The sequence below is a fragment of the Apium graveolens genome, chromosome 6, assembly GCF_009905375.1.
Source record: "Apium graveolens cultivar Ventura chromosome 6, ASM990537v1, whole genome shotgun sequence".
Lineage (NCBI taxonomy): Eukaryota > Viridiplantae > Streptophyta > Magnoliopsida > Apiales > Apiaceae > Apium > Apium graveolens.
In genome coordinates, this window is record NC_133652.1 from 60,067,982 (window position 1) to 60,082,237 (window position 14,256).

Consider the following 14,256-nt stretch of genomic DNA (forward strand, 5'->3'; position numbering starts at 1 on the left):
TTTTATCATTTATTTATCAAGTTTTATCATGTCAGATTTGAATTTTGAATTTAAATTGGGTATCGATTAAACATACAATTGAAATTCAAATTCAACGTTTTCAAATTGGGTATTAATAAAATTAGATTAATTTGTCATCTCTAACTAAACTCCTTTATAAAGAAAACATGTGAGCTATTCTAAAATTAGGAGACTCACATTTTATTTTATGAATTTTTATTGAAGAAAATACATTATTGATTTATCTAACGAAATAAAAATGTATTCCTACACTGGATTACATGCAAAAAAATTGAACATTTTAAACAAGCTATTGTTGTATTCGTGGAGATTTAAATATTAGTCGGAATTATTGGGCGACTAATTGTTTTTCGGTAGGAAATCAAACTGATTAAGTAAACATCGGGTCAAAAATTATTTTTTACGAAAATCGGTAAAAATTCAAAAAGAACGAATTAATCGGCCAAAAATCGGCTCAATTGGCCAAAAATCGGTCTAATTGGTAAAAATAAAAAATAATTATAAAAAATAAAAAAATGTAAATTTGTAGAAAATTTAAGAAAAATAATATTTTCGTATACATAATTACCATTTTAAATGGTTAAATAATAAACTTTCTTAATTTTCCATCTCAAATTGACCTCAATTCATAAATTAGATCTTAAGAATTATTTTTATTTTAATAATATTACATATTTTAATTTTTTTTATAAATATAAATATATATACTCCCTCAGTACCTTCTAATTGTTTACATTTCTGAATAAGTGGTTGGCACGCATTTTAAGGTGCATAAAAAGTATAGTTATGTAACTTATTTTTTACAATTTTCTTTTTCTGAATAAAAGTTGAATGTTTTAATTTTTATTCAGAAAAATAAAATTGTAAAAAAAATTATAGAACTATACTTTATATGCACCTTAAAATGCGTCTCAGACACTCTCTAAAAAATGTAGACAATTGAAAGGGACGGAAGGAGTAATAATTATATATGTATAATCAAAATTGTGAAATAATTACATATATAATTACATATTTTTTATAAATAAAAAATATTAAATTAATTTCGATTAATAACCCAATTAATTATTTCAATTAATCCCCGATTATTTTTACAAAACTTTCTATTAGTAAATATTTTAATATTTTAATATTTTAATTGCACAAAATAAAACTTTGATTTTTTGATGATCCACAAGCCTACATTTGTTAAATTATGAGATTCATTTGGGGTGAAATATCAAAATACCCAGTATTAAATACAGTTTGACGGGATGTCTTACTCAAAATACCCACTAACTACGCATCTGCGGGATACATGTACAATTTTTAAAAATTTTGTAAAGAACATGCAAGTTCTTTTTTTTGTTTTACTTGAATATGCATCTTTAGAATACGTATTTTTCGAAAATAAAAAAGGGATGCGTGTGTTCTTTACGGAATTTCAGAAAACTAAATACGCATCTTTCAAATACATATTTTACGAATATTTTGGACGGAATGTACTGTTAAACAGCATTTTTGGTAACTGGAGCCGGAAAATATTGTATAGTAGGCATTCTTTCATTTGTGAATGGGCTCATTGTATCTTTAAACCAACTTTGTGTTTGTAATTAGCCAGCTATATTATTTATATATATTTTTCATTTCACATGAATGCTTCTCGGCATCAACCACCTCTTTACTTCACTCTAACGAATCCTCTCTCTCTAATTAATATCTCTCCTCATTATAAATACGGGACGCGCATATATATCCACGAAACGAAACAAACCGGGAGAGATTGATTATTATTGCGAGTCAGGGAATGCGATGAGTAGGAGATCAGCGGCCTCCTTAATTCGCCGTCGTATATATTTAATAACTGTATTTTCCATTTATTTTGTGTGTATATTCTCGCTTTTTTCTCTCTTACTCGCTGTAGACTCTGATTTAGAACAGCAGCAGCAGCAAATTCATATCGTTCATGATGACGGATCATCTTCCAATACCATTAACAATTCTTCTCTTAAGGCTCGAGAAGATAGCTTTGCTGGTATGATTGATCGCGCTCTCGATAAAGAGTTCACTGAAGGTGATCAAGTTCAAGGTCCGTACAGATCTCTCCTCATTTTTCATTTACATTTTCTCACATTTTAGTGTGCGCGTGTGTATGAGAGCGAGAGAGAGAGAGAGAGTGAGAGAGAGGAGAAGAGAGATAATGTGTGTGTGTGAGAGAGAGTGTGTGTGTGTAAAGTATTTGATTTATGCATTTACATTCGGATGTATTAATGTAGTTAAATGAATGTATTGATTGTAATTTTGTCGTAATTACCGCTTATGTATTGGAAGTTTGATTTCTAGTTTTTTAGGTGTGATTAATTGTGTACATTTAGGTCACTGTATATTATCGGATCTAATTGAACTATTTTGTACTTCTTATTTTTAGTTGAATGCCCTCTTATTTTTATTTGAATAGCCTCGCAACTCAGTTAATGAAGCTTGCTTTGGGTTTTTGTGGAATTTATATGGGGATGTGATACTAGTGAGCAGTGAGTAGTGATAAAAACCCAAGCAAGCTTCATGAAGAGGCTATTCAACTAAAAATAAGAAGTGCAATATAGTTCAAATAACTGAGGGGAATTAGGTGATAGATGTGTATAGGTCAAAACAAGCTAGAAATGTATAGAACGTCTGTTACTTGTAAATCTTTTCGGAGTATATGGCAGAATTAGTGAGGCCAACAAGCTCCTCAGTCATTGAGGTATGGATGGTGAATATTGTATTTATATATACTAACAAAAAACATTATGTTTGATATTTTTTTTGTTGTTTTATATAATAGTGGTACAATAATGCGATATTTATGAAATAGCCAGAAACATAAATTGTATAGGCTAAAAGAAGTGAGCATATGCACTACTGTTTGGATTATTAACCCAGTAATGATACAAGTCTTTAAATCTAAGAGTGGGGGTGTCCACTGACAACTTCTGCTCCAACTTCATTCTGCCCACGCGCAGTATGCATCATGAAAATTCTAGAATACAATTCATGGGTTGAAGATCTGTGGTGCAGCTTGAACAGATTGCAGAGAAGGTTGTCTTGAATTTGAACCTTCAAGAGTTGTGGAAGTCCTCTGAGCTATATAACACAAGTTCACAGTCACAAACTGGAAATAAGATGAGCGAAGGCCGACGATCAAGTACTGATCATTTATGTTGAGACCTATGCCATATGGACTTGAGTACATGAGTTGTTGGCAGTCTCTTGGTGGCCAACTTGGCCTCTTAGTAGAATAGGATTGCAAGGATGTTGTGTAATAAGAGCCAAAATATATAAGATGAGTGTGTGTGATAAGTTTACTTGGTGAAGCTAATATTACTATATGTTTTGAGGTTTGTTTGATGTAAAAGGTTATAAGTGGGGTTAATTTTTGTTATTTTAAAACCAATGAGTGGCTGAGAAAATTATAAATATATTAAACATTCATGACAATTTTAGTGTTCAAGTGAATCATATATCATGTGAAGACTCATGTACATGTTGCAAGTTGGATAACACAATATTGCCTATCACTCACTTAAGTGTCACCTTTTCCTTCTATCCTTTTGTCAGATAAACAAATTAAAGCTTTGGTTTCTACTTCAAAGTTCTAACAAAATTTCCACATTTTCCTTATACATGCTAATTAGATTTGAAGAGTTTCGGCTAAGTTCTCGTTGGTCTAGTCATCATCTTTTGTTTGTCAGTCCTTGCATTGTTTATTTCCTGAAATTTAAAACCAGTTTGTAAAAATTGTGCATGAACTTCATGGGATTTCGTTAATTTGGCAGAAAATGAATCGGGCGGCTTCAACAACAGCGTGAATGAACAACAGGTTGGTGTTATATATGGCTCAAGGAGGATGAAATTAAAATTAATTTTTATGGTAGTTTTATTGCAACAGGAAATTTCTGAATGTAGTTGATAGTGAGATATATATTTTAGCTAAATGCTTGTTAAGCTTTCATTTAGAAAAATATTTCTAATTAATTCAATTCCTAGTCACATGTTCTGAAATACTTACAAGATTGTAATGCCCTCGTTTGCTGTAATGCAATATATTTATTCATTAGAAAGTCTTCATACCTTCAAAATAATTGAATATTACAACTACAATGATGAAATTGAAACTAGTGCTAGATGTTGTATATTTTTCCTTATTTAACAATCTTTGCTTGTACTCTTTGCTGAATGTATCTGGTTTACATGTTTCTGTTCATCAGGCAGTTTTGGAAACTGTAGCTAGAGTTAAGTCCAAGAAAAATGACACGAAAGAGGAAAAGTAAAGGCTTCTATTATAAGAATCATCAGTATCTTTTCATTCTTTATGCAATAAATGATAGAAACGTATCTTATACATAGAGTTCTCTTATGTCTTAGAATTTTCTTTTTCTAACACCCAATTAAATTCTTTAGGTCTTTCAAACTTCATCATGTTTTCAACTTGGATAATGATAATGCAGCAGAGGAAACTCCCACACTGATAGATAGAAAGGTAAAATGGATCATAAACATATGTTCTGAAGAAATTGTCAATATATTTTATCATGCTAATGAAGTGTGCTACCAATATTACAGGATAATGTCTTCATAATATCCAATTTCAAATCAAAATACCCAATCCTGCAGTTAGATTCGAGGTAAAAAAAATAATAAGGTTGTACTCCTAAAGTATACTGAAAGAACTTGATTACTAATTGGTGTAATTTGTCATCTCATTAGGTTGATTTCAGATTTGGTAGTTGTCATTGTGTCTGCAACTTGCGGTGGTATCGCTTTTGCCTGTGCTGGACAACCGGTCTGCTCAAGTTTGATTAATGCTGTATACCTGGTTGACTTCCATTAGGATTAACTAAAACTAATTGTCACCCTTTATATATTTGAAGGTTATGACTGGATACTTGCTCGCAGGGTCTCTTGTTGGACCAGGAGGGTTGGGTGTTGTTAGTGAAATGGTACAAGTACGTATCTAACCATAATGCATACATTTTTGTCTGATGTACTGTATTGTGCTTCCTAGCCCAATTCTCTCCCTCCTGCTTTCGTCTCCGTAAACCACACAACTTCATATAGAAAATCATCCTCACCCTTTTAGAAAAAAGAAAATAAGAAGATAAAAGATGGTGTTTCTGAAGAGTATTTTGCCAGTCAGTCATTCCTACATATGCTGAAACAGGCTAGAAATGTAGTTTTATCTTTGTTGAACATGCATAGGTCATATTAATATCAAGTTTGTGATCTTCCCCTTAAACTCATTGCTTTCGTTCTAATATCCTGGCTTCATGTAAAATACAATATATTTGTTTCCAGGCTAATCAATTATTTCAGTCACAGTAAATTGTTTCCATATACTTAGGTTGAGACTGTGGCCCAATTTGGTGTAATTTTCCTGCTGTTTGCTTTAGGTTTGGAGTTCTCCGCAGTAAAGGTCAGTTGATATCTGTAATTCTGGATGCCTTGTTGGCTCTCTACATTGTGTGGGGCTAAATCTATTTAGTACCAACCATTCTGCCTAAAACCTATTTTTTATGAATTATAGTTGAGAGTTGTTCGAGCTGTCGCCATTGTGGGAGGTCTGCTTCAAATTTTCCTCTTCATGTGCCTATGTGGAATTACTGCCTTAGTATGTTTGGGAAGTTCATAAATTATTTATAGAAATTATGCAGATGGTTTCTGTCTGCTTTTATTTAGTTATTTGTTTATTATTTTTTGTTATTTTTGTCAGTTTTTTTTTATTTTTTGTTGTTTTAAAATATCTTCCAACATAAACTAAACCAACAAATCTTTTCCATATCCTCAATAATAAAAGGAAAAACATAGATTTTTCCAAAAAACTTACCTTCAGTACCATAAGATGAAACACTAAATTAATCAACTTAGAATAAGTTCGATGTCGCCTTGGCGTCCTGGCACATCAAGGCTTCTAGGCCGTCAGACTGCATCTTAGATCTCATTTTCCCTGACACATGAATGTCTTGATCTATTAGAATCATAACCCCTAGTTCGTTTCATAAATTTAGAAGAATTCTTAGCGCTGTGGCAACATCTCTTGTTTATTGTTTTTTCACCTCTGTTCGTCAAACTTGTCATGTACTTCTTTCTTTCTGCTGTGCTGTTTTATTTTCTTTTCCAATCCTCTTCTTTATACTTGTATTACCCAGCAGTCATATGTAAATCATAAATATCTGTACAATGATATCTTATTAAAAGAAAGAGTGGTAACTTAAGTAACCTCTTGCTGTAGCCAAGTTTCTCTCTCTCATCTGTGTTAAAGGCATATTCCAAGCCTAAAACTCTGTTCGATTGACCGTATACTAAAAATTTAGAATCTTTATACAAAACATCATGTTTTTTTGTTCTAATTTTGATTTTTAGTAGTTTAAATTTCTTTCCAAATTTTTATGCTTAAATCTGAACTATCAATTCATGAATTCAATGATATTTGCAGTTATGTGGTGGTAAACCTTCGGAGGGGGTATTTGTTGGTGCATTTATTTCAATGTCTTCTACAGCAGTGGTAATGCTTTTGTAGCTCTACCTTTTTCTATGTATTTACCTCTTTTTAATTTCACATAAGTTTTGAAATTATTTTGTCCGTAGGTTTTAAAATATTTAATGGAGAAAAATAGTGTCAATACGCTTCACGGACAGGTTACTGTTGGCACACTTATTTTACAGGTAATTAAAACCTTATCGTCTGTAATATGCTATCCATTATTTTTTTTTATTACAAATTCATTTTGACGAGTTGTACCAACTCTAACCTCTGATTTTTCCCTTGCTCTTTTTAACTGAGATTTGGCTTGTGGTAGAGCCTTATTAAACCTTGCTCTTTTCAACTGATTTTTTTCTTGTGGTAGAGCTTATTTAAGATGATATTCAACCTTATTCGTGATGTAAAATTGCATTTTCTATATAATATTTTAATTACAAAGCTTTTCTTTTCTATGTAATATAAGATTGCATTTCATTTTATGTTTCAGGACTGTGCAGTAGGTTTGCTGTTTGCTCTTCTTCCAATATTAGGAGGAACATCAGGTGTTCTACACGGAGTTATATCCATGACTAAGTCGTAAGTTGGCTTAAATATATCTTTTTGTTTCTTTAAGTCGTGGCGTGCGAGTGATTATCATATATTGTTGCAACCTTTAATGGAAGTAATGATTTTAGACAGTGGAATGTGAAAATTATAATGCTTAATTGATAGGAATAAATGCCATTATTTTATCATGAAAGACTAAAAAAACCTTATACGGGAATTGCTACAAACTAAAGAAAAGGCTTGTATATGGAAATTGCTACATATCACATAATTTATTTTAGTATTTAGGCCTGAAGTCTGACTGTTTTAGGTTTTAAGATGCATTTATCATAGCATATTCTTGAAAAGGAAATAAGAAGGTGCGTCATCGGTCAACTGTTATAACGCTCTTGACATTTTTATGGGTTTAAATATTCAAACATGTTGGTGAGTAGGTCATTCAATAATTTAGTAAAACAGGTGGCAAGTGTGAAGTCTTTCTTCTTCTGTTCAGTGATATGTGTATGATTATCTGACTATGAACTTAACAGGTTGGTGACATTGATAGCCTTTCTGATTGTTTTAGCAATTATGTCTCGCACTTGTGTTCCTTGGTTCCTCAAGCTTATGATGAGCCTATCATCACAGGTGTGAATTATCTATATAAGAAATTTAACATTGCCACGTATACTCAAATTGATTTGTGTTCAAAATGATATTTTACCAAACAATATTTGAAAATTCTGGATTCTGCATTGTGTGTTTTGCCTTTTTTAATAGTTCATAATTTCGTTTGCAGACAAATGAACTGTATCAGTTGGCAGCAGTTGCTTTCTGCTTACTTGTAGCATGGGTTCGTTTTTCTACCCCAATTATTTCTTGTAATTTCCTGCTGACCATGGTTTCCTCTGCTCGGGTGTTGCTTGGTTTTTCCATGATCACAGTTATGCTTATTGATGATACTCTCACATGAATTGAGAAGCTATATTTCACGTACCAAGTTTAGTGCTCAATCATGTTTAAGGGGAGATGTAAACCACAGTTTTGTTGTTTTCAAATCTTGCATGACTTTTATCCAGAAAGTGAATCTCTACTGTACTGCTGTAAGGTGAAACGGGAACATTGTTTTTTATGATAGAAAAACGGGAATATTAAATATATTATATTAAGAGTTTGGTTTAGACGAACAGCAAACATGCATAGCTCCCTTTAAAGTTGATAAACAAAATATTGTGGCAGATTTTGGTTCAACTGACTAAACAATTTGTATGTGTTTATGTATTAGATCTTAAGTTGTACAGCATTCTTGCTTTGAACTCTTATAGAACCTTCAGCACCTTGCTGCAAACCGGAACACTATTATTGCACATGATTATAATTTCAAACAAGACAGCATCTTAAACGTCTGAGATTTACTCAAATTTTATTATTTGAACTAGTATAACCTACTTTATTTTTTGTCATTTCAGTGTAGTGATAAGCTGGGTTTAAGTTTCGAGCTGGGCTCATTTGCTGCTGGAGTGATGATAGCAACAACTGATCTTGCTCAGCATACACTTGAACAAGTAAGACCACTTTCCTTTGTGCCCGTTAGTTATGTGAGAAGTATTGTTATTTTCAGTCTTCTATTCACAAATAGCATCTTTGTGTTTCACTTCCTGGGGGCTATACATTTATAGATTGTGTGCTGTACACTTATGTTTTACTTCCAAATCTTACAACATCTACTTCCACTATATGTGTACATACACATGCAGCTGCATATCTGAGCTATATAGCTGAGTTAATTTGGTGTAGGTTGTGGCAACCTTACCTATCAAATAGAAAACTGAGTGGAACTCAAATGTTGATTTAAAACTTGGACATATCTCCCTTTTTCTTGTGAAAAGATATGGAAGAGTATAGACAACTGTAAGACCTGCTAAAGCTAAACTTTATCTGGAAAATACATTATGAACCCCCAAAACAAAAAACTCATATGGGGCTCACAAAGTTACACATATACTGACAAAGGGGATATTCACCTTTGTTCACCATTTTGATCTGATTAATAATGTATATATTTGGATTTAGTTAATTTATGCATATATTTATATTTAATCATTTTGTTTTTCACATAATTAAATGTAGAGATATAGAATTGGGTGTTTGAGCACATTTGCTTATATAATTGTTCCTTCTGTACATTTTCATGTATTAATTTCATTTAGTGTTTATTATCACAAAATCATGGTCGTGTACACGCAAAGTACATAGACCATATGTGTACTTCTTCGTTTTGTGTTTGGGTTGAGATAGCAAGGACACAAAAAACCTATATCTGTTGTGTATCAACTTAGCTTCAACTCACTACTTACATAATCAATTTTGTTCTTTTTTTTTTTGGTTTCTGAAAAAACCTAGAGTATCAATTGATTAGTAAGCCGCTTTCACTCTATTATCTGATAATCATTGTTCTTCTTTGGATGAACTGTAGTGAATAATTCCCTTGTAGTACTACTTCTGTAAACATTTTTCTTGTGCAGGTTGAACCCATTCGAAACTTCTTTGCAGCTCTCTTTCTTGCCAGCATCGGAATGCTGATTCATGTCCATTTTCTTTGGAATCATGTTGATATTTTGTTCGCTTCAGTTTTCTTAGTGGTGTTTGTTAAAACAGTCATAATTTCAGTGGTTGTGAAGAGTTTTGGCTATAACAACAAGACTTCACTTCTGGTACGATATTACATCACACAATTGTCGTACTATACTTCCTTTTTCCTCTTTGTATATTAATTTGTACTAAAAGGACCCTCGAGACTTTAAATTTATAGGTTGGGATGTCTTTAGCACAAATAGGGGAATTTGCTTTTGTTCTTCTCAGCCGTGCTTCTAATTATCACCTTGTTGAGGTGAATTCTGATTACGTTCCTTGCGTACTTTAAATTGAAACATAACTAAGAAGAATCACTTTAAAATTAAACTAACCTTAGTGAACATTGATCCAGACTGTACAAAGCTTCTGAAGTTTAATTTTTGTCTTCTTGTTTCCATATAATTCTTTTAGGGGAAGCTGTACTTGCTGCTTCTTGGAACAACAGCTCTTAGTCTGGTATGTAATTAATTTTGATAATGCAAACATAGTTCCATCAGTTACATCTGGACAACATGTGCGCTATACTGCTAGCTATTTATAATTGTTTAATTGTTGCTGTTTCTTGTTTCATAGCATTTTGATTTATTCTTTTTAAAAAATTAAAATGGAAGAATTGCAATCACTTCACAAGTAGAGACGTAAAACTTCACATCTAACAATATTCGTCATTTCCGTCACTGTATGGAATGTATAAGGCTTAGTTTTCTGTCAAATTTTATCTGTTATATTATATTATAGTTTATTGGATGACCTTCTGGTGTACAAATAGTGGTGGTGTAACTAGAAATTTCTTACACTTCTAGACATGCTAAAGTTTTAGAAGGCAGACAAATTTAAACTTACTTATTGCCTGAGATTCCACACTAGCTGCTTCAAACACCAAGTTTTTGACTCTTTTTTTTATAGCAGATGAGCATGTTGGTAATTTTTGTGATTGGATCACCAGACATCATATGTATGTATTAACACATTTATACTAACTGGTATAGGTGACTACTCCATTGCTTTTCAAGTTAATTCCTGCTGTCGTGCATGTTGGGATTCTGTTACGGTGGTTCTCCCCTGATTCTCAGACTGAGGTAACTATAGCGAAAGCTGAATACTGACATCTTTTTAGTTTTGCTTCTTCCAGTACTTTATCTGGTTTTATCTATTTTCATTGCTCTGGTTGTTTAATATCATGGAGTTTGCTCACTTGTAGATTGTATTCAAAGGAGAGATCGTTCGGTCTGACAGTGGCAAACAACGCATTGCGCTAGTAGCTAAGGATCTCATGATGCACGAAGTTTAGGAAGTTTACAGAATGTGGACAATCTGTCTTACCTCAGACAATGCAGAAAATGATCTAAATGCCAGAGGCTATCAGTTAAAAGACAACATTGTTTTGTCAAGGAGAAAGTATCCTCTATATTCCTTCATTTTTTAGTAAACAACTTAAGCGTGAAGAAGCAGGCAGCCAGATGGAGACGAATCCAACTGACAATTAGCTAACAAGTAGAAGCCTTGCAGTGTTCCATAGAGGCAGTGGTATAATATATGTTTTTTGATCTCTTCTTTCTCAAAAATGTACATTATTTTCAGGCTTTAAGCTCCCACTGTAAAGCGACTGACGATATGACCGTGAAAAGAACGGAAATGTCAATTTAAACATCTGTGGCTCCGAATAACTAAATGAAATGTTAATTTATTATTTATTCATTTCACTTCCGAATCACTTGGGCATTTTCATTGCTGGCACTTGTTAATGCTGAAAGGGTCAACACTGTTACCGTTTCAGTTATTTGATATATTGGGTTTTAAACTGATTAGTATGTTATGTGTTCATAATTATATGATGATTGTAAGGGAAAGTGCGGAGCTGTTGAGGTTTATAGGAGAGTATATAAACTTCGTATCTTTGTGCGTGTTCGGGTACCAATTAAAGTGGCTTAAATGGCATAAAGCCCATTTGCATTTTTGTTTGCGTGTTTGGGCAAAAAATTTAACATGCTTTTTGGTGGCCGGAACTTGCATTTGATGAAAATCCAAGGAGAGGTACTTCTCCTTTCCGGTTTTTCCTTCGAAGCTCGTAATTAACTATCTCAAAAGAAAAAAAATCTAACCATGCACATGATAGCCAGAATAAAACCGGGAAAAATATCAAAGGGAGAGTAACTCAAGATCTGGCCAGAATAAAAACGAGAAAAGTATCAAAATAGTTATTCAGCTGAATGTCATATTAATATATTCATCAAACTTAATATAATATTATTTAAATTATTAGAGTTAAACTAAAAATTAAACGGATACCTCTAAACATATGCTTAAAAATATCTAAAATATAACATTCTAAAATACTTAGATTGTATACAAATTTTTTTATAAATAAAATACCTAGATTATTTTGGATGTTAACACCAAATATCACTATTTGATCTGAAATGGTCCTTAATATTATTTTGAGGGAAAATGGTCCCAAATATCACTTAAAAACGGAGTTTCGGACAATGTTTAGAAAATATGTGTAAAACGGAGATGCGTGCTCCGTTTCTATGTTTTTTTTTTACTTTTCAATTGAGACAAAACGACATTGAAAGTACGTTTTGATAGGTAACATTTTTTGAACTTCCGTTTTTCCTTTTTTTTATCCAAAATGTTAGATAACGTTATGTTTTCAAGTTTAAAACTTTATTTAAGAGGTGTTTTGTTCGTGTTTTATTAATATATGTATCTATTTTAATATTTTTAAAACTTAAATTAAGAATTGGTTAGCCCTAAAATATTAAAAATAATTAACAATTACAGTTCGATTCCCCTAGGGTTTACGGCCTAGATTAAATTAGGGTTTAGGCTCTAGGACCCCTAAACCCTAAATCCTAAACCCTAAATCAGTATACGTTTTATTAATTTTTTTTTTTAATATTTCTAAAACCCAAAAGGGGATTAGTTAACCCTAAAATGTTAAAACTTGTTAAATTATGGCCCATTTTTTAATATTTTAGGGTTTACAAATTCTCAATTTGGGTTTTAAAAATATTAAATTATTTATATATATGAATAAAATACGAACAAAACACCTCATAAAATAGCGTTTTAAACTCAGAAACACAAGATTATCTAGTATTCTGGGTTAAAAGGTAATAGAAAAATAACAAAAATGCGAACTTATGTACCGTTTAGGCAAATATTGCTTAAAACATAATTTACAGTTATGTTTTGATTTTTTTAAAAATTAAAAAAACGAAAGTTTAAACTAAGTTTAGGATGGTAGAAACATATTCTCAGATTGCATTTTGACATTTTCAAAAGTTAAAAATTTGAAAATGAAACACGCACTTATATTTTAAGCTAATGTTTATAAACGCTAAACGATACCCCGTTTTGAAGTGACATTTGGGGTCATATTTTTCTAAAGTGATATTCAGGGCCATTCTCCCCAAAATAATGATATTTGAGGCATTTTTTCATTATTTTTAACTTTTTAAGATAAGCTAAATTATTATTCCCTATTTTTTAGAGTAAAGTGCATTTTGTATACCTGCATTTTGACTATCAGACCATTGGGGATAACCATCTTTGGAAACTAGCACGTGTTATACCGAAGTTCTAAAAAACGTGCAAACCGCGTGTTGCCGTCAATTCTGTGTAACTCCGTTTGTTTTTTCGAGGATATTATTGATAGAACAAATTATTAACGGATTTATTGGTATTTATACAACACTTTATCCCTATTTCATCACTTCTATCTTTAACTGAATCCATAGTTTACAAATTCAACTTACACAACCACATATTGGCTCGCTCATATGCCGAAATAAATGCAATCTTAGATAACCAGATGAGTGTGATGAAGATGGGCCAAATACGGGGAGGCGTTTTGGGGTATGTTGGAACAATAAATATGACTACTATATTTGGGTCGATGAATATCCTATGGGAGTTTGTACCTTGGAAATCATCAACGAGCTGCAGAAAAATATTTTGGATAGAGAGGTGAAGTGGAGGCTGAAGCTAACTCGCCACATAGAAAGACATATGTTAAGATGAAAAATGTGAAGAAGAAGCAGCATACTACAGTTGTTGGCATGTTTGTTCTAATTGATGTAATTATGAATATGGTTGTAAACACGATGAATGATGCGAGTGTTGGTGATATCGAGGACGATGACGAGCTTGATTTCTAAAGATGTTATGTATGATTATCTTGTTTTGATTTAATAGTTCTAAATATGGTTTAGGCATAGACTTGACTTAAGTTATTTATTTTTTTGCCTTGATGTAGTCAATGTTATGATATTTTCAAGTGCTTGTGTTATGTTTCTGTTATGTTTCGTAGTATCGAAGAAGCATACTTGTATTATGATGTTTATATTAAGAAAAGTGTTTTATAATCTTGCATAAATTAATGTTGACAACTAATAATAGCGACAAATAAAAAAATAAAGAGAATTCTTAGATTAAGCTTGCATAATTATTGATCACAACCATTACTCTTGTCAACGCTTAACAACCAAAATAGTGATCAAAAGGTTCATAAAAAATACCGACAAGCGTTCATACGACAAGGGACTACAAGGCTTCGTAACCAAAAGAGCGAC

At 32.0% G+C, this 14,256-nt stretch overlaps 1 protein-coding gene across 1 annotated transcript; it reads left to right on the forward strand.

Annotated features, from left to right (window-relative positions):
- The first annotated feature begins 1,616 nt into the window (after positions 1–1,616).
- Positions 1,617–11,382, forward strand: LOC141666434 (K(+) efflux antiporter 6-like). The gene is made up of 20 exons (XM_074472434.1): positions 1,617–2,089; positions 3,816–3,859; positions 4,248–4,306; positions 4,441–4,519; positions 4,603–4,664; positions 4,747–4,822; positions 4,911–4,985; positions 5,381–5,452; positions 5,564–5,647; positions 6,473–6,541; positions 6,625–6,702; positions 7,008–7,096; positions 7,597–7,693; positions 7,845–7,898; positions 8,515–8,610; positions 9,571–9,759; positions 9,858–9,935; positions 10,091–10,135; positions 10,669–10,758; positions 10,881–11,382. The coding sequence occupies exons 1-20, from the start codon at positions 1,813–1,815 to the stop codon at positions 10,968–10,970; spliced, it is 1,803 nt and encodes a 600-aa protein (XP_074328535.1). The 5' UTR covers positions 1,617–1,812; the 3' UTR covers positions 10,971–11,382.
- Positions 11,383–14,256: the final 2,874 nt, after the last annotated feature.

Bases quoted from the DNA above. Each gene is read 5' to 3' on its own strand.
- LOC141666434 (XM_074472434.1), top strand. From the start codon at position 1,813: ATGAGTAGGAGATCAGCGGCCTCCTTAATTCGCCGTCGTATATATTTA. The intron at 5,648-6,472 runs GTATGTTTGGGA...TGATATTTGCAG, and splicing joins TATGTGGAATTACTGCCTTA to TTATGTGGTGGTAAACCTTC. The intron at 8,611-9,570 runs GTAAGACCACTT...TTTCTTGTGCAG, and splicing joins CTCAGCATACACTTGAACAA to GTTGAACCCATTCGAAACTT.